The 19,546-nt window shown below is 39.3% G+C and overlaps 1 protein-coding gene across 2 annotated transcripts; it reads right to left on the bottom strand.

Annotated features, from left to right (window-relative positions):
* Positions 1-2,831: 2,831 nt before the first annotated feature.
* Positions 2,832-12,186, bottom strand: LOC122869263 (ornithine decarboxylase-like). Of its 2 annotated transcripts, XM_044182078.1 has the most exons (9): positions 12,025-12,186; positions 11,630-11,756; positions 11,314-11,487; positions 11,006-11,178; positions 10,672-10,888; positions 9,022-9,105; positions 8,332-8,494; positions 5,374-5,489; positions 2,832-4,342 (listed from the first exon to the last, which is right to left on the bottom strand). In XM_044182078.1, exons 3-9 carry the CDS (start codon positions 11,446-11,448, stop codon positions 4,079-4,081), a joined length of 1,152 nt encoding a protein of 383 aa, XP_044038013.1. In that variant the 5' UTR covers positions 11,449-11,487; positions 11,630-11,756; positions 12,025-12,186; the 3' UTR covers positions 2,832-4,078. The 2 variants fall into 2 exon arrangements, with proteins under 2 accessions (XP_044038013.1, XP_044038014.1); XM_044182079.1 differs by lacking the exon at positions 9,022-9,105.
* Between the last annotated feature and the right edge of the window lie 7,360 nt (positions 12,187-19,546).

Genomic DNA, 19,546 nt, shown 5'->3' with positions numbered 1-19,546 from the left:
TGTTTAAGTCTCTTCTCAAAACACATTTTTATCTGAAAGCATATCCTGATTTTACCTGAACTGGCTGTTTATTTTGTTTTTTATTTTATTGCTTTTGTGTATTTTATGTATTTTATTTCTTTATATTTTGTCATTCACTGTGGTATTTTATTTTCTCTTGTTGTGAAGCACTTTGTGCATGTTAAGTGCTCTATAAATAAAGTTTTATTATTTTATTATTATTATTAACTTCTGTAATGAATTGGCGCTATATAAATAAAATTGAATTGAATTGAATCTGCAGGGGGCGCTGGTCCGGCAGACGGCAACTGAGCTTTAATGGCCTCAGTTATAGCCTTGGTCACTTCCTGTTGCCAATTCCCATCTGGAACAATAGGGATGGCCACCATCTGCTTGGCTTTACTCTTGTTCCTGTTAACTTTATCCTCTTTTTCTGCCACTTGGCAGCGTAACAGCCTCTTAGAGGTGTATGGTATGGGGGAGGGTCCATTTCTGGTAGGGAGGGGTATAGTTGGCTGGGTGGATCCCCTTTCTCTGGAGGTGGTGATGGGGAAACTGGCAGCACAGTTGCTGTTGCTGAGGCTGCTGCTGACCCCTCCTTTTTTTTTCTCTGCCTTCCCCTGGCTCTTGCCTGCTGCTGTCATTATTGCACAAATGGCTGTGGTGGTCACATCTCTGTCTCTAGCTTTTTCCAGTCTCCTATATGCCAATCCCCATTTATGGCTTCCTGCTGTCTCCCAATCACAAAGGGCTTCTCCATGATTTGCAGCTGCGGCAGTCACCATGCACATGATCACTTGAAGGGTGGGCAACTCAGGTTCCTGTTTGCTGGTGAGGAGACCTTGTCTCTCCCATTTCTCCCACAACTTTTCCACTGCTTTCTTTGTCTGTCCCTTGTCTTTTTTACCTACTTTTTCCACTAGCTTTTGTTTCACATGTGCCTTTAACTGGCCCAAACTCATAAGCTGATCTCCCATTATGTTTGTACACATACACCTTCAGGTGTCCTTTTAATATTTTCAAATAGATCATACAACCCAAACCAATGTATCTTAAGATTAAAACCATAAACCACACAATCCACAACTTTAAGACCATAAACTACACAATCCACAACTTTCCTAACCCTGTTAGTGTCTTCTCACACGCAGATACACGTTCTTCTAATCTTAAAACAGGAGGAGGCCAAGATGCGACCGGCTCGTCACTTAATGTTAACATACAATATCTTCGTAAGACACAGTTGGCAATCTACCTAAGAGGCGTGGCATGTCTCCCCAGTCACTCATGTCCATGAGAACAACCCAACATTACACTGCTCAATTTCACAAATCCACCAACATTGCGATTCTCAACATTGCTTTTTAAAACACACAGCAATTTTCAACACACGCAACTATATTTTCTATTAAGATTCACACCATATTTCACCATAAAGTCAATTTAAATTTCAAAATGTATTATTTTGTCTTATTATTACTATTCTGTTTAGCTTTATTTGCTTTTATAGTGATACCAATTCATTCCCAATAGTAATTGTTTGCTTTATTCCCAAAAAACATACTTTTTTTTAGTGTACCTTTAAGTTTTTTTGTGTTTTTTAACCCAGTTGTTTCACATTCATTCCCCTTTTAATGTCTACCTCCCATACATTAATGACACATGCACTCAATATTATTATACACACAAATCCCCAGATAAGTCATTAATGTCTCTCACTCATTCTAACCCAAATTTTTTGGTACTTTGTGATAAAACTCACGGGACTCTAACCCTCAGGGACTCTAACCCAGTTTTCTTAGGGACTCTAACCCTAATTTTTTGGTACTTTGTGATAAAACTAATGGGACTCTAACCCTCAGGGACTCTAACCCAGTTTTCTTAGGGACTCTAACCCTAATTTTTTGGTACTTTGTGAATATATCTCACGGGACTCCAACCCTTAGGGACTCAAACCCTATTTTGGCCTTAGCTTTTGATTCTCCAATTTACCAGTCACTTATTGTTTGTTCAATGTAGTTATTTATATTATAAGATTTAGACTGTAATGTCCTTACCTCCTCCTCACTCACTTTTAATTTGGTATTAGTCAATGCACAGAATTTGGTTGTTAACAAGAGGTTTCTGCTTACCTTTTCTTTGAAGGGCCCAGTGAGTGACGAGGACTCCAGAAACACAGAGCCGGTCCTGCTGAAAAAAACCTCAGCAGTAGACAGCGTAGAATTATCTCCTTTTCTTCCTCAGCAAATCACATCAGGGTCACCAAATTTGTCAGCGCGTTCGTATATTTGTAAAAGAAAAGTCTGGAGAGAAGCTATTCCTTAATTTGGCATTTATTAAGGCATTGGAGGATCAAAAGCATCTTGTACAAGGATCTTTTCTATTCAGAAAACCACAGTCAGCAAGCTGTTAATCTGTAGCCATCATCCTAAAAAAGAATGTTATTCTTAACATTACACAGAGTTTTTAATGAGAATGTACAACTATCTGATAGGTTTCTACAGAGGTGGGGAGGAGCTGTGGTTTAGACTTAGCTCTCCCTTCGTTGGTTCACAGGCTGGTCCCAGCCCCTTGGCACACGTGTGGAGACATTCATGTGGAGACAGCGCCCTAGTAGAGGAATCCTACACTTCCTCTGTTTGTAAGTTGCTAAAGTCTCTGCTTCGTTCCCCAAAACTGATACTTTTCCTCTCATGGTCATTACAATACATACTGTCTTCAGTACATGATGTTCTTTCTGATATCCCTGTTTCTTTGTATAACTGTAAGCCTGTTTGCAACAGCTATTCAACATTTCCCTGGAGTCAGCAAGTCTGCAGGACAACATTTTGAAATGTTAAGCCTCATGCCCTGTGTGTGTGTATGTGTGTACAAAGGTTTCAACATGGTATTAATATAATAGGCAAGCAACCTTCATTTAAATGATTAATTCTCACACAACAAAGGAAAACACAAGATTTTCATCCTCGCCAAATATATAATCTAAATTTCAACGGTAATATCGCCATTATAACCAAGATCAAATGGATAATAATGCAAATGAATGTCTTCTACTCTTTGAGTACAACTGTAACTGTAAATTTGATGAAAATACACTAAAATACAACATTCATGATACAACTGATTATAAAGACATACTCAGGCGGTCTCCATGTTTTGGCCATGTTTACTGTTTACTTGTTGACTGTTTACTGGGAGTTTTACTTCAAAACACTATTTATTTCTATATAGCCATGTTACAAATAACATAAATCTCCCCCAAAAAACCCACTGAAACTGAAATAAACACAATGACCCCTCGGTCTCCGTCCTCTGGCTCCCTTCCCTCCACCCCATCAAGTGTCTGAACTGTACAATAAACTCCTCTTACGTCTTAACTTACTGAAGAGCTTCCTGCTATACAGGCAGATTAATTGAGAATGCAAAGGCACTGACTAATTTGAGGTATCCTCTGTTTCGTCTGAATCAGAGGAATAGAATGGCACAAGGCTCATTGGTGTCAGTACTTCGATACAGCCACCAGATGGCGACTAGAACCAGAGTTCTATACGGATTCAGTCTGGCTGGACTAACACGGCTGGTGAAACCCCCGTGACGATCTTTGTAACTAAAACTAAACTCTGCTGGTTTTGGCGAAAATAACATAAGCCTTGGTGACATAAATGTATGTCAGTGTGACTCTAAAATGTGAAGTGCGACTGCTATGTTTCCCCAGAAATAGCAAACGTTGTCTTTACAATTGTGGTGCGTTTAGGCTCATTGGAAAGCTTGTAAGTTCTATTTTCCAGCGATTCCAAGCATGTTATTGTAGACTGACAAGAAAATGATCCTAGATCTTTTGCTCACCACTTGCTCTTATACTTACGAAGTTTATATTTGTACTACCTTATTGTTAAAATACTTAAATTAAAGTAAAGTAGTAAAGTTAAGTAAGTAAGTAATAAGACATAGTTTGGACAAAATACAATTGGTTTAAGGATTCTGAAAGCTGAAGACCCCATGTTTTTTTTTTTTTCAAAACAGTATAACATTCATATCTATTGTAAATAGACCATCTTCCATCACAATTTTTTTGTAACTACACCACAGGGGTGGACCGTGGTCTGTCGGGCTTAATGAAGGCGTGCCAAGTCTCAGCTGTCACAACAGTGTAAATGTGTGCTCTTTCAAAGCCATTGAAGTCAGTGGATAAACAAACTGAGTAAGCACCCATGTTGTCAATGAGGAGCCAGTCCCCCACGTGCAACTCAGGAATCCAGTAGTTGTCAGTTACTTTGTCAGTGCTGTCGCAGGTTGGACCCCAGATAACAGACCGGTATCTCTGCTCGCTGCTCTCAACAGCCTGCATAGAGCACAAACATTGAAATATAAAATCCACATCACACTGGTATTCTCCCACAATCTATTTAATTTAGAGCCCAGTATCCCAAGCAATTATGTTCATGTTGAACAATTCCACACTTCAGGATGTACAATGTCAACAGTAAGTTCCAATGAAGTAGTGTTCTCTTTAGGCGGACAGTAAGCTTGTGGAGTTCGCTCTCTGACCTCCAGACCTGCCACAGAACTGCAATTAAAAGCAGCATAAGTAGGATTTTAAAAAATAAAAAAACAATGTTTAGACTCATACAAAAATAATCCCACTCAATCATCACTTATCACTCACTAGTCAAGTGTGTGGCAGAGTCTGTATCTGCAGAGATCCTGCCCTCTTTCTGTATTTTCTTAGTTTCTGTAAAAACGACATTGCTGTCTCATCCCCTCTGCTCTGTCTGTGTGCAGTGCTGTGTGTCTGTTTGACCGAGGGTGGGGCTGAGCTACATTCACACGCAGTGCAGAGCGGCCACAGTGCGGACAGGATGAAGCCTGGTTTTGGCTGCATTCAATGTGGATTCTTCCCACAGGGTTGTGCAGAGGTGAGAGCGATTTTTATTTGTGTTTTAGAATGTAACCACTGTGAAACAATCAGAAAATTACACTTTATTTCTCAGATTCACTGCTTTGTTCTCGCCAACGCCGCTCCATCCTTTATTCATTCTCTAGCTCTCTCTCTCTTGCCAATTGAGAAGGGAAGCAGGGACCAAATTTGAATCGTTTTTTGCAAACAGCAACTGAAAAATCCTACTTATTCTGCCTTTAATGTTTGCCTCTCTATTAACCATAACATGATCTTTCCCTAACCATAACAAAGTATGTTATTTGCCTTAATTTGTCATAACCACGATCTTTCCCTAACTTTAGCCTTTAGGTAGTCACCATGCTCAGATAGTGTGGAAAGTGAGAATTTTAAATTGTTGGCATTGGACATAATCTGTTGTTCTGAAGAATCATCCAACATTAACATTCTTATGTGGTGACAGCATTGATATTTACCCTGTGAAGGTATGGTTCAACCTTGCCGTGGTTAGGATCACTGATAAGGAAACTCAGGGAGCCATACACTCCCTCACTAAGGTAGTACATCATTCTCTTAGGGCTGGCCTCACTGTCTGGAAAAAATAGATGCAAAATAATGAAAGTTACTAAAATGGCAACTATATCAACACTGGTCAGCAACACTGGGGCACCTCAGGGGACTGTCCTTTCTCCCTTCCTCTTCACCATCTACACCACGGACTTCAGCTACCACACAGAGTCCTGCCACCTTCAGAAGTTTTCTGATGACTCTGCTGTGGTGGGATGTATCAGCAGTGGTGAGGAGTCTGAGTACAGGGCTGTGGTGGGTAACTTTGTCTCATGGTTTGAGCAGAACCATCTGCAGCTCAATGCGACAAAGTCTAAGGAGCTGGTTGTGGATCTACGGAGGGCCAAGGCATCAGTGACCCCGGTTTCCATCTAGGGGGTCAGTGTGGACATTGTGGAGGATTACAAGTACCTGGGAGTACACTTGGATAATAAACTGGACTGGACCAAGAACACGCAAGCTGTTTACAGGAAGGGCCAGAGCCGCCTCTATTTTCTGAGGAGGCTGAGGTCCTTCAACATCTGCCGGACAATGCTGAGGATGTTTTATGAGTCTGTGGTGGCCAGTGCTATCCTGTATGCTGTTGCATGCTGGGGCAGCAGGTTGAGGGTAGCAGACGCTAACAGACTCAACAAACTGATCCGTAAGGCCACTGACATTGTGGTGGTGGAGCTGGACTCTCTGGCGGTGGTGTCAGAGAGGAGGATGCTGGCCAAACTACATGCCATCTTGGACAGTGTCTCCCACCCACTCCATGACGTGCTGGTCAAGCAAAGGAGCACCTTCAGCGGAAGACTCATCCCCCCAAAAAGCACCACAGAGCGCCACAGGAAGTCATTCCTGCCTGTGGCCATCAAACTCTTTAACTCCTCCCTCTAAGGGTTAGTCTGTATGACCCTAGGTCACTAAACTGGACATTGATCATTACATCTCTGCCATACTTGAATAATTGTGCAATATTCTGCGTATTACTCCCGTGCAATATTTAGTTTTCCTGTTAGTTTTTCCTATTTATGGATATTGATATTATATACCTCCATTACTGCTGTACAATACCTTAATGCACTGAAGAGAACCGCTTGGCCTTTCTTGATTGTTCTACTCTCAGAGGAGAGGACGGAAAGCTCCAGATAGAAGTGTACAAGAAACCAACACATACTGATCAATACCTGCTCTTTGACTCACACCATCCACTACAGCACAAGCTGGGTGTAATCCGGACATTACAACACAGAGCCAAAGAAGTGCCCACAGGCTCAGAGGGTAAGAAGAAAGAGGAAAGGCATGTCCAGAATGCACTCTCAGCCTGTGGTTATCCTACTTGGGCTATCAACAAAGTTAAAAGAGCCAAAAAACAGGACAAAAGTGTAACTGAACCGAGAAGGAACGGTGTCTCCATTCCTTATGTATCTGGACTGTCTGAAAAACTACAAAGGATCTTTAGACAGCACGATGTTCCTGTCTTCTTTAAACCAGGCAACACTTTAAGACAGAAACTCGTTCACCCTAAGGACAAGTTACCCACACAAAAACAGAGCAATGTTGTCTACTCCATTCAGTGCAGTGAGGAAAACTGCAAAGAACGGTACATAGGCGAAACCAAACAGCCACTTCACAAAAGACTTTATCAGCACAGACGACACGCTAACTCAGGATTACAGAGCGCCGTGCATTTGCATTTAAAAGCTACAAACCACACATTTGAAGACAGCGAGGTGAAGATTCTTAGTAGAGAGAAGAGTTGGTTTGAACGGGCGTCAAGGAAGCCATTTTTGTGAAGAAAGAGAACCCTCTTTGAACAGAAATGGTGGTCTGAGATTTAATCTGCCCAAAGTCTATCAGAGTGTATTATCACCTTGGTCACGCCTATCACATGCTAATCAGGCACTTAACAGTGATGAAGTAGATGCAGCCAGAGAACAATAGGCCTGATTACTGATCACTGGGCCATCTTGAAACTATTAGGTCAGTTTCAGGTGAAACTAGCTATTAACAGATACTCAGGCAGATTCCCTCCTGAGGGCAGGGCTTATGTAACTCAGATTATCTTAAATTTCCAGTTCCCGTCCAATTTTTTCACAATTGAGAATGACTTCCGGATGGGAGCCGAAACGTCTTGATTCTGAAAACAGTGTCCAGATGACTACGACTGAAACCTTTTCTACGATAGAACACTCCTGGACGAATGAGGGACTACACCGTCTTAATCTCAATAAGCTACACTTAACTCATCAGTACATGCACCACTACTTATTACTTATATTATTACATTGTATTATTATACTGTAGTATCATCATCAACCGGTAAACCCACTTGGTACCTCACACTTATTTTATCTTATACTTATACCCACCTGGTACTTAATTTATTTTCTGACCTGTTTTTATAGTGTTTTTATAGTGTATTGTATTATATTTTTGCTAGTACTTTCTCCTGTGTGCACTGACATAAAGGTGAGCTGCTGTAACAAAGAGTTTCCCTTCGGGGATCAATAAAGTATTTCTGATTCTGATTCTGATTCTGATCTATCAAACATGCAAATGTGTTTAAAAAAGATGTTGAAAATTATAATGAAATTGATCCTTTTTATCTATGGTCCCTCTGACCCTTTGCATAAAGTGAGTAACTGCAACCCTGCAAGTCAGGATTGTGCTTACTCAGAGGCCGAGCATGGCTGTCTACTGAAGATGAATCTTGATGTAGTAGTGCCATCAGACACACCTGATAGTTGCCACCCACACCTCTTGCATTTAAAATCATGATACAATTCAAATACAACCACACATTGTATAGTTATGACATCTAGTTTGTGTTAATACTGGATAGGAAACATTCATGTGGCCCCAAAGGAATATCTAAACATTACCGCAATGTTCATCCATATCATCTATGACGACTCTTTTGGCAATGACGTTCGCTGCCAGTGTGAAGGCTGATTCAACGAAATATCGGCCTGGTTCTGCGATAATCTGCACCCCACTGTCAGGCGGGAAGAATTCATCCAGTGCACCATTAATGACTTCTGAAAACTAGGAGGGCAAAACACAACAGGTTAATAGCATATTTCACAGGTATTTCAGATCCATTAATATTTCAGACAATTCACTGATACGTTAATACAAAGTGGCCAACAATTTCCAGCATCACCAACATTACAAGCAACAAATATAAAAAATCTGCATGTGTTTCTATGAAGTACGATCCATGTAATTAGAGAGCCTGGATTAAAACCAAATGACAAAGTTTAATCAAATGCATCCAACATTGTATAAAATGTTGTCATGCTTGCTTAAGGTAGACAAACCTTGATAATAAGGAAATCACATAATCACTAATCATGAAAAGGAGTTAGGAACATTTTAGCATATTTATGCTTGGCAATGGTTGTACTAGACACTCAGGTGGACTGTCTATTTAAAGTTTCCCTGAATGGTCCTTGAGGGAAAACAGGACACTTAACTAGAAAATAGTTGTAGTAATTATTTGTGTCATTAGAATCCTGAGGTGCATCACAACAACGAACAAGCAAAAACACTGTATAAGTTCTTTATTTTACCTCTTCAAATTTCACTTGAAAGTCCTCTCTCCCAGAGAACCCTCCACCGATATCCAAGAGACTCATCTGGAAGCCCAACAAATTCTGGAAAAAATATCATCACTCCCTAATAAGCCACCTTTTATAAATTGGGGTTTCCAGTCTGAGCGGTGCCGTGTAGAGTGTTTGTGACGAGCTCCTCACGGGACCCAGATATTTCAATCATATTCGTGTTATCTAAAGGCAGACAGCCCTTATAGTCAGTCTGTGGAGTTGTACGTCAAATTGTCTGTAAGCAGATTGAGGACTAAAGTATTACCTGAAGAAAATGTCCCACTACCGAGGCAGACAGAACACGGATCCTGTGCTGATGCTAATGCTAACAAGCAGGAAATGTAATTGAGAGCAGAGCTGGATAAGTGCATACACTTTTATTATATGCTGACAACCTCCTCCTCTTTCTTTCAGACTGTCACAACTCAATTCCAAACTCTTAGAACTATTTCAGATTTTGGAAATATATCAGGGTATCAAATAAATATTTCAAAACATATTTTTCCTTTCTATTAATATTCTATTTATTTTCTATCTGTGACAAGGCATGGCATCAGTTTTAACAACCTATGAACAATTACAAGAGGATGCTTAATGGATTAAAAGGCCTTCATTACTTACTGTTTGACATTTTAATTGGATGGAGTCCTAGAAAGGGAGAATCCTAGGAGTACTTATTAATGGTTTACCAACATTTATAACTGCATTATTACCAAATAGAAACACACATCCATGTGAAAAGATTTTATTTAAACAGAACACGTTGATGAGTCTTTATTCAAACAACATAAAGGAAATTTTTTATCTTAAAGGGTCAGAGGATTCTCACTTTCCAGTATGCCAACAATTAATGTCATCTGCAATTATAAATGTATATAAGTCATTAATAAATGGTTCCTACAATAATCTTTCAAGTGTACAGTTGTAAATGTGTGTACATTTTTAATAAATGGATTTTGTTCCAGATGCTCTGCAGCAAAAGTTGTGTGGTTCAACAGGGGTCTCCCTGGATAATTAAAGAGACAGCTAAGTGGATCTAAGTGTCATCCTGAAGGAGGATAAACACCAGCCAAGCAACCCAAAAGTCTTATTAATATCTTGATCTATAAAGCATTACTAAATGAGTAACTACAAATTAATAAAGTCATTAGTTACAACTGATGAACCCTTTATAAAGAGTGCCTCATTAGAAAGCGGAACCATGGTGTCAATCAATCAGTTAACCAATTAATCAATCAATCAATAAAAAAATATTTTTCCTTAAAAAAGTTTAACAGTATTTAAACATAAGATTTAATAGCATTGTGTTAGCAGCATCATTCTGCTTTGGTCAACCTTTTAAAAAGTCTTTATCTACCTTATGAAAATGCTATTGTTTTTTAAGAATGCCCTGCTCCACACTGACACAAATACACACATTAACACAAGCTGTCCAGTACAACCACAGTCTGATCTGCTGGCCCCTGGCAGCTCCACTGAAGCAGTGATGGTATGTTATACTCTTTTGCTTTCCTCATCCACATTTAACCTTATGGCTACCGCAATGGCTATACGTCTAAGTATGTAAATGTACCTTATTTTTGTACGGAGTGTTCTATTGCCATGACGATGACTTACCGCTATGTCAAAGACATGACGGGCGTCTGCTATGGCCTGCTGGAACGCCAAACTTTCAGTGCACTTGCTGCCCACGTGAAAGCTGACCCCAATGACATCTAAGCCCAGCTCTCCAGCACGTTCCAGCAGCTTACCAACTGACACCAGTCTGGCTCCAAACTTTGAACTGAGTCTTATTAGCGATTTGGAGTCATCCACTGCGATGCGGAGTACCAGTCTGGAAAGTGATTCAAAAGACTTGTATTAATCACTCTCATTAATCTCATAACTCTCATTAATCAACAAGAAAGTACAGTAAACACAGAAGCAAAAATATTAGTAGTTGTTCACTTACTTGGCTTTGGCATGACAAAGAGACATTTTTAGGAGTTCATCCTCACTATCAAAAGTCATCATCTCTACTCCATGAGCACAGGCATACTTGATGTGCGACAGTGGTTTGGTTGTATGTGCGTAAATGATTTTGTCAGGTGTCACTCCGAGGGACAGGGCTAGCTGAATCTCACCCTGTGTTAGACCAAAACATGTTTGAAATGAGCAAACTGAGAAAGAAAATGAGAAGCAAACAACCTTTCTCCATAACAAAGATTGTGGAAAAAGAAAACAGAAAGTTAGATTATCTTTGAAATACTTCATCAGTACCTTGCTAGCACAGTCAAAACCAGTGTCCAGGGCACTCAGCATCCTCAAAACTGTTGGTGTGTTGTTGCACTTCACCGCATAGAAAGGCTTGACACGAGGTAAGTTAGTGATCCACCTGAGGTGACTCTTAAACATACTATCTAGATTTGCCACATAGAATGGATCTTCACTGTCCTGAATGAATGAAGCAAAGTTAACTTTTCATTTTATTTTGAAAATACACATCTCATGAATCTCAACTATCTCTCAATACTTTCACACAATTATAGATTCATAGTTAGGAAAACGTAAGTGTCATGATGTCTCTGATACTCACCCCTGAACCAAGCTCTTTTATTTTATTGCCTATGAAATCATTGATGGTCCTTCCATTGTCTAAAATGTCAATGTCACAATTCTCTGGGAGAAACCATGCATGACTGATCCATTTGTAGTTACTGGTGCTGCAATGGATGAGAAAAAGTAAAAGACAAAAGCATAAAATGAATAATAACTGTCAGTTTACACTTATGAACACAAAACAAATATTGTTAATGTAAGGCTGGATCACAACAGTATATGCTTTGTCTTTGTTTATTGCTATTTGTCTATAATATGCAATGCAAATAGCAGTCAAAAACCAAAAATGTAGCGATAGCATTCATAGGCATTTGCCTTACACATTACATCACATTAAACATCACCTTTTAGAGGTTTATTTTTTCTACTTACCACGTCCCATATGCTCCTCCATGTTTTGCATCGCTGAAAATCTAAAATGTTTTCAAATATAAGCATTATAAGAGAATTCCTATGAAAGAGAACTGGAAGTAAGTGTGATAGTAAATACTTACACAAATACAAAGTGAAACAAGACAGAATGATATGCTGGTTTTGTTAGCACACCTTTCCCCACCTACTGTTTTAAAACAAACAGTACCTTCCCTTGATTCCATAGGTGTTTCAGTTTTTTTGTCCTCCCCATTTCTATTTCATACATGATGGGAGTGGAATATTAGAAACACCTCTGAATATAATGCAGTCCACTACAACACCACCATGTCATATCAAGTCAAGGAATTGCTATGTATATATATATATATATATATATATATATATACACACACATATATATACATATATATATATATATATATATGTATACATATATGACTTCAATGGTAAAATATATAATTAAATTAACACCTCTATGACTGTCAAAAAACAAATATATATATATATATATGTATGTTTTCTGACCCTGGTGGTCGTTACAGTATAGTTTCTGGTAGTCTTTACCAAACACCAGTTATATTAGTGTGTATGCACCAAACTGGGACAGCCTAAGTTTTATGTCTACAATATTTTCCCACCAACCAAATTTGACTATTTACCATTTAATCTTAGGAGGGGATCTCAACTGTGTTGTTAATTCAAGCCTTGACCATACACAATTCAAATCAACCATACCAACAGCAATGTCTAAGACCTTATCAGCGCTTATGGATCAGTTGGGGTGTGTTGACTCTTAGCGCTTCTTTCACCCTACTGCTAAAAATTTTTCTTACTCCACTGTCCATCAAGTCTACTCACATATTGATTTTTTTTTGACAGGGCCCTTCTACCTTCCATCAGATCTACAGAATACACTGGCATAGTAAATTCCAATCATGTCTCTGACATACTAGACTCTGCCTCCCCTCAGATTCCTCTTAAAATGAACACATGATCACTGGCCAACACAGAGTTCTGCGACTATCCACAAACATTGATTTCTTTTTAGAGACCAATAGGTCTGATCACATATGCCCATCGCTTTTATGGGAAACTAGGGATGCCCAGATTGATCGGACACCGATCGTTATCGACCGATTTTCAGTAAAAATATGCAATCGAGAGATCGGGATTAATGCTTTCTAGTTGCCGATCGCAAAAAACAATCGAGGATGCGCAATGTATTTGATCACTAGTGGATCTTGACCTCTCAAATATGGGGGCCGTGCAGACGCACAGCAGGCTCCTTTCCAGTCAAGATGGCAGCAAAGCTAACGAAAACAGAGATATGTTAATCTCATATCGTGTCTAACTTTAGTGGATCATAACATATCGGTATGGAATTAATCTGCAGATGCTCCAGTTCAAGTTGAGACCAAATGTTTCTATGTATGTATGTTTTTGAGCCACGACAAAGGCCAAAATGTGGCCTGCAACAGACAAGGTAAGCCTTGTTTTTAGCCCAGCAGTTGTTGATCGCTTGCAGCCGGTTAGGAGGAGTGAGGAGCAGTTGGTATAAAACAGAGGAGTCAAAAGCCAATCGCTATAAAGATACATTTTCAGCCATGCTGGATTAAATTCAGTAATGGGCTCATCAAGGCGAGGAAGAAAAGAGAGAGAGTCAGTGACGAATCAGAGAGGGAGAGATGGTGATGCGTCAGAATTTTAAAAAAAGAAAAAGCTGAGTGATTTCTGATTCTGAGCAATTTAATTATGACAAAAATTTTGGTCAAAATATAAGACAGCGTTATGTAGTTAATTTGAGTTTCATGGACTTTTTAAGCACTTAGTTAAAAAAGGGGGCTATTTTCAAGGTATTCCAGTACTTTTGATACTGCTATACCAGCTGCTATAACAAAGCAAAAGACGACTGGCAATCAGTATTGGTGGCAAAAAACGTGATCTGGGCATCCCTGTGGGACACGTTAAAAGCTTTTATCCGTGGGTGTAGCATTTCTTTTAGTGCACATTGTGCCAAAATCAGAACAGTGAGACAACAACAACCCATGGACGCTATCCTGGACATAGATAGGCAACAGGCCTCTTTACCAAATCCTTTTCTGGCAGCTAAATGCCTACAACTGCAAAGTGAATTTGACCTGTTGTCAACAAGCAAACACCTTCTACAATGGACAAGAGCAACTTATTATGAGCATGGGGACAGGGCTAGTCATCTCTTAGCCTCGCAGCCAAGGCATCAATATGGCCCTCACTTCATATCATAAATATAGGACTCTTCTCAGAACCTGACCACAGATCCAGCAAAAATTAATTTTGAGTTTTCTTCCTTTTACTCCAACCTTTACAAATCGCAGCCTCCCTCTGATACATCTGTCATGGAGTCTTTTCTTAATAATTTAAATATACCAACTGTAAGTGAAAAAATGGCAGAAAGTTTAAATGAACCATTGGGCTTAAAAGAAATCATTTCCTGCATCTCTCTGATGCAAAATAATAAAACTCCAGGCCCGGACTGATAAGAAGTTTGCTGCACAACATGCTCCTTTACTGAGACTTGCCTCCTCCGTATCATATCAGAGGACCAAACAGGTTTCATTTTGGGTCCTCAGCTATCATCTAGTGTCCGTACACTTCTGAATGTAATTTTGTTTCCCTCTGCCTCTCCAATGGCAATATTTATTTACAGAACTACAAAAATTTGGCTTTGGCCTTAAATTTATCTCATGGATTCGCCTTCTATATTCTACTTCACTAGCTAGAACTCTGAAATCCCTTTCCCTTCTCCGGAAGGCACGTGTCTGGGGACTTCTGAAAAACATGAAGTTGCCCCCCCCATGATTTCTAAATAAATTGTGTAATTGAAAATATATATTCAATAGAAGCAGACTCCACTTTTTGAATAATTCACACATAAACACAACACCTTTTGTTTATGTCCCCCCAATGTATCCTGCTCAACATTTTGGATTAAAATGTCCTTCCATCCTCACCCCTGTTTGCAACAATCACTTGGAAGAAGAAAGGCCTGGTTTCTTTTCGTGACCTCTACTTTGATGAGACGTTTGGAGGTTGGTTTATTCAGATACTTTCAATTGCATAACTTTGCAAGAACTCACTTCACATATTTTCCTAAACTGCCTGTGAAAACCCAGAATCACAAAACAATATTTCATCAATCAATCTTCTCCTCTCTTCATAATCATCTTCTCTTTTCTGGCTAAAGGATATATGGGGAAAAGAGCTGGGTGAATCAGGGGTGATGGGTGTGTATGGGTGTGTTTTCTGCTGTTTGCTTGGTTGAAACAGTTTCAGAAGCTGCCAGAAACAAACTGCCAGACGTCTTAGTAGTTAGTAGTTAGTACTTAGTATCTGTACTGTCTGTAACATGCTTTGAAGTTTGTTTAATAAACACATTTAAAAAAGCATCGAGTCAAATTATCACAGAGAATGCCAGCCATCAAATATTTGTCTAGGACATGATAGCCTCCATAGATAGCTGACACTCTCATTGGCAAACATATTACTTATGATGTCCTGCCTTTTAGTTGACATAGTTAAGCTAATGTTGATTTCTCCTTTCCATTACCTGCAAGGCAGCCTGGGAACCAAATGAATCTGTGAGCTTATGTTTTATTTGCTCTGGCAGATGCAGATAATTTGCATTTGCTAATTGGCCTGGCAATGTCAAGCTACCTGCAAGGCAAACAGGACCTCTATTCAGAGTCATGACTGTGTGAAAAGTACAATTTGTGTGGGGAAAATGAGTGGGGAAAGTAAATTAGGGCTAAATAAACTTTTGAAAGCTGGTTTAACTTTTATAATGTTCACTATTGATTAAATTTTGGGGTCTGAGAAGTGCCGGAATTCATGTTAGGACTGTTATTACCAGGGATCTATAAGTGCTGGAACCCTGTTGTCTGTAACGTTGTTGCGCTGAATAATGCATGACTCTGTTTTAAATGGGGGTTGTGTAATTGTTGCAGATTCTTGCAGAATGACACACATGAAGCTCTCCAAGAAGCACTGGTCAGCAAATGTTTGGCAGGTAAATGTCTCTCTTGTGGATGGGAACCAATACATAAACATCATTCTGGATAAAACTGAAGAGGGTTCACCTACAGTTAAAGGTATCGACTTTGGTGTGGAAAATGGATTGGAAGACTAGTCATCAGGCTCTTAAGACCATCGGCTTGCCAACTGTCAGGCACACAGCCCTGCAGCCAGTCAAATAGTGTGTTAGATAGCTTTCTCCTGCTGCCTCACACTCACCTGCCTGACACAATGGGGTTTTTTTTTGCATGTCTGTGCAACAGGATAAGGTGTAGTGCTTGCAGCCGGTTAGGAGGAGTGAGGAGCAGTTGGTATAAAACAGAGGAGTCAAAAGCCAATCGCTATAAAGATACATTTTCAGCCATGCTGGATTAAATTCAGTAATGGGCTCATCAAGGCGAGGAAGAAAAGAGAGAGAGTCAGTGACGAATCAGAGAGGGAGAGATGGTGATGCGTCAGAATTTAAAAAAAAAGAAAAAGCTGAGTGATTTCTGATACTGAGCAATTTAATTATGACAAAACTTTTGGTCAAAATATAAGACAGCGTTATGTAGTTAATTTGAGTTTCATGGACTTTTTAAGCACTTAGTTAAAAAAGGGGGCTATTTTCAAGGTATTCCAGTACTTTTAATACTGCTATACCAGCTGCTATAACAAAGCAAAAGACGACTGGCAATCAGTATTGGTGGCAAAAAAACGTGATCTGGGCATCCCTGTGGGACACGTTGAAAGCTTTTATCCGTGGATGTAGCATTTCTTTTAGTGCACATTGTGCCAAAATCAGAACAGTGAGACAACAACAACCCATGGACGCTATCCTGGACATAGATAGGCAACAGGCCTCTTTACCAAATCCTTTTCTGGCAGCTAAATGCCTACAACTGCAAAGTGAATTTGACCTGTTGTCAACAAGCAAACACCTTCTACAATGGACAAGAGCAACTTATTATGAGCATGGGGACAGGGCTAGTCATCTCTTAGCCTCGCAGCCAAGGCATCAATATGGCCCTCACTTCATATCATAAATATAGGACTCTTCTCAGAACCTGACCACAGATCCAGCAAAAATTAATTTTGAGTTTTCTTCCTTTTACTCCAACCTTTACAAATCGCAGCCTCCCTCTGATACATCTGTCATGGAGTCTTTTCTTAATAATTTAAATATACCAACTGTAAGTGGTATATTTGTAGTGCTTGATAAATCTTCCTACTTTTCTATCTTTGATGGGAGACTGAATACTGTCCAAGCTGGTCACACCTTGCAAGCTGCTATGTTCTCTACTCTGTGTAAAAGCTGAAAATATGGGTAGATTTGTCAAGTCAAGCCAAGAAAAACTTTATTATTCCACCAGGGGAAATTTGGTTGTAGCCAGGTATACAAAAACATTCATCATAAAAATCTTACTCAGCAAACAAAAAACAGAAGATTAAGAAACACAATTTGTGATTCAACAAAAATTCATTAAACATGATAATTTTGAAAACAACAATAAGTCTAAATGGATCCATCAAACTAATAACCCATTGATATAATTGAAGCAACTGTATTGAAAAAACCTTTCACTCTCAGATTAACTATCCTATTAACATAACCATCAAACCACATCCCTGTTTAAAAAAATACTGTACTCTCTGAAAGCCGGGTGGAAAGTAATTATGATTTTTAATTCTATTCCAACACCATGCAAATACACTCCTATTTGGCACAACCCTGATTTCCAACTTTACAGCACTCCTCTTCACTATTACACATGGGCACAAAAAGGTGTCAGACACCTTCATCATCTTTTCCACAATAATCCTAGTTCCTAGACTTCAAAGACCACATACAGAAGTACAGAGTTGGGAGACACCAGTTTCTAGAATAGCTATAATTTAAATCATAATCAAAACTAAAATTAACATAACTTATAACCCACTTGATTCTTCCAAGATAATTAATGATTTAATTCAAATTACAAATTTAAACAAACTAATCTCAAAATTTACAAACTATTAAACTCAGATAATTCTATAACAGTTCCAGCAACTGGCTGGAACACTAATCTAACTATTCCTCCCTCCACTGACTTCTGAATAGGAATACGTAAAAACATATTTGTTATGATGCCCAATACAAACCTACAACTAATTAAATCCAAAACCATCCACAGAGCACATATTACTCAATTACGCTAAAATGTTCAAAATGTACAATTCAAATAGGGACTAGCAACACAGACACTTGCTTACAATGCACAATGGGCACTACAGACAATTAGAATATAATATTAACAATTGAATCATTGAAAGATGGTCTACTCTAACTCCAGATTTCCAAACCCAATTTGTGACCTGGGAGAGGATCCCTCAACTCGCTGTCAACTAGGGCGGGGCCAATTTCATCGGCAAACATGTCACATATGATGTCCTGTCTTATTTTTTAGTTGACATAGTTAAGCTAATATTGATTTCTCCTTTCCATTACCTGCAAGGTAGCCTGGAAACCAGTCAAATCTGCATACACGTTGTATTTGCTTTGGCAGATGCAGATCATTCACATTTGATAATTGGCCTGGCAAACAGGACCTAAATAAACGTTTGAAAGTTCCAAAGTGTTCGTTTAACTTTTATAATGTTCACTATTGATAAAATTTTGGGGTCTGAGAAGTGCCGGAACCCATGATAGGACTGTTATTACCAGGGATCTATAACAGCTGGAACCCTGTTGTCTGTAATGTTGTTGCACTGAATAATGCATTGCTCTGTTTTAAATGGGGTTTTGTGTAATTGTTGCAGATTCTTGTAGAGTGACACACATGAAGGTCTCCAAGAGGCACTGGTCAGCGAATGTTTGGCAGGTAAAAGCCACTCTACTCTCTCTTGTGGAAAATGGATTGTAAAACCAGTCATCAGGCTCTGAAGACCATCGGCTTGCCAACTGTCAGGCACACAGCCCTGACACAATGTTTTTGTCTGTGCAACAGGATAAGGAGTAGTGCTTGGTAAATCTTCCTGCTTTTCTGTCTTTGCTGGGAGACTGAATACTGTCCAAGCTGGTCATGCCTTGCATGCAGCTATGTTCTCCACTCTGAAAACTTTTTAAACTTTTGAAAGTTCCAAAGTGTTCGTTTAACTTCTATAATGTTCACTATTGATTAAATTTTGGGGTCTGAGAAGTGCCGGAACCCATGTTAGGACTTTTATTATCAGGGATCTATAAGTGCTGGAACTCTGTTGTCTGTTATATTGTTGCGCTGAATGATGCATTTCTCTGTTTTAAATGGGGTTTGTGTAATTGTTGCAGAATGACACACATGAAGCTGGGCTGCACTCTGATTAGTCTCAAAGAGGCACTGGTCAGCGAATGCCTTCCAGCCAGTCAAATAGTGTTTTAAGAACTGCCTTCTTTCACTTACTGAACATTGCAAAAATCAAGCACATCCTGTCTCAAAATGATACCGAAAAACTAGTGCATGCATTTGTTACT

This window comes from Siniperca chuatsi, linkage group LG21, assembly GCF_020085105.1.
Source record: "Siniperca chuatsi isolate FFG_IHB_CAS linkage group LG21, ASM2008510v1, whole genome shotgun sequence".
Taxonomy (NCBI): domain Eukaryota; kingdom Metazoa; phylum Chordata; class Actinopteri; order Centrarchiformes; family Sinipercidae; genus Siniperca; species Siniperca chuatsi.
The sequence above is the reverse complement of the archived record's forward strand: the minus strand, read 5'-3'. Positions and strand labels throughout refer to the sequence as shown.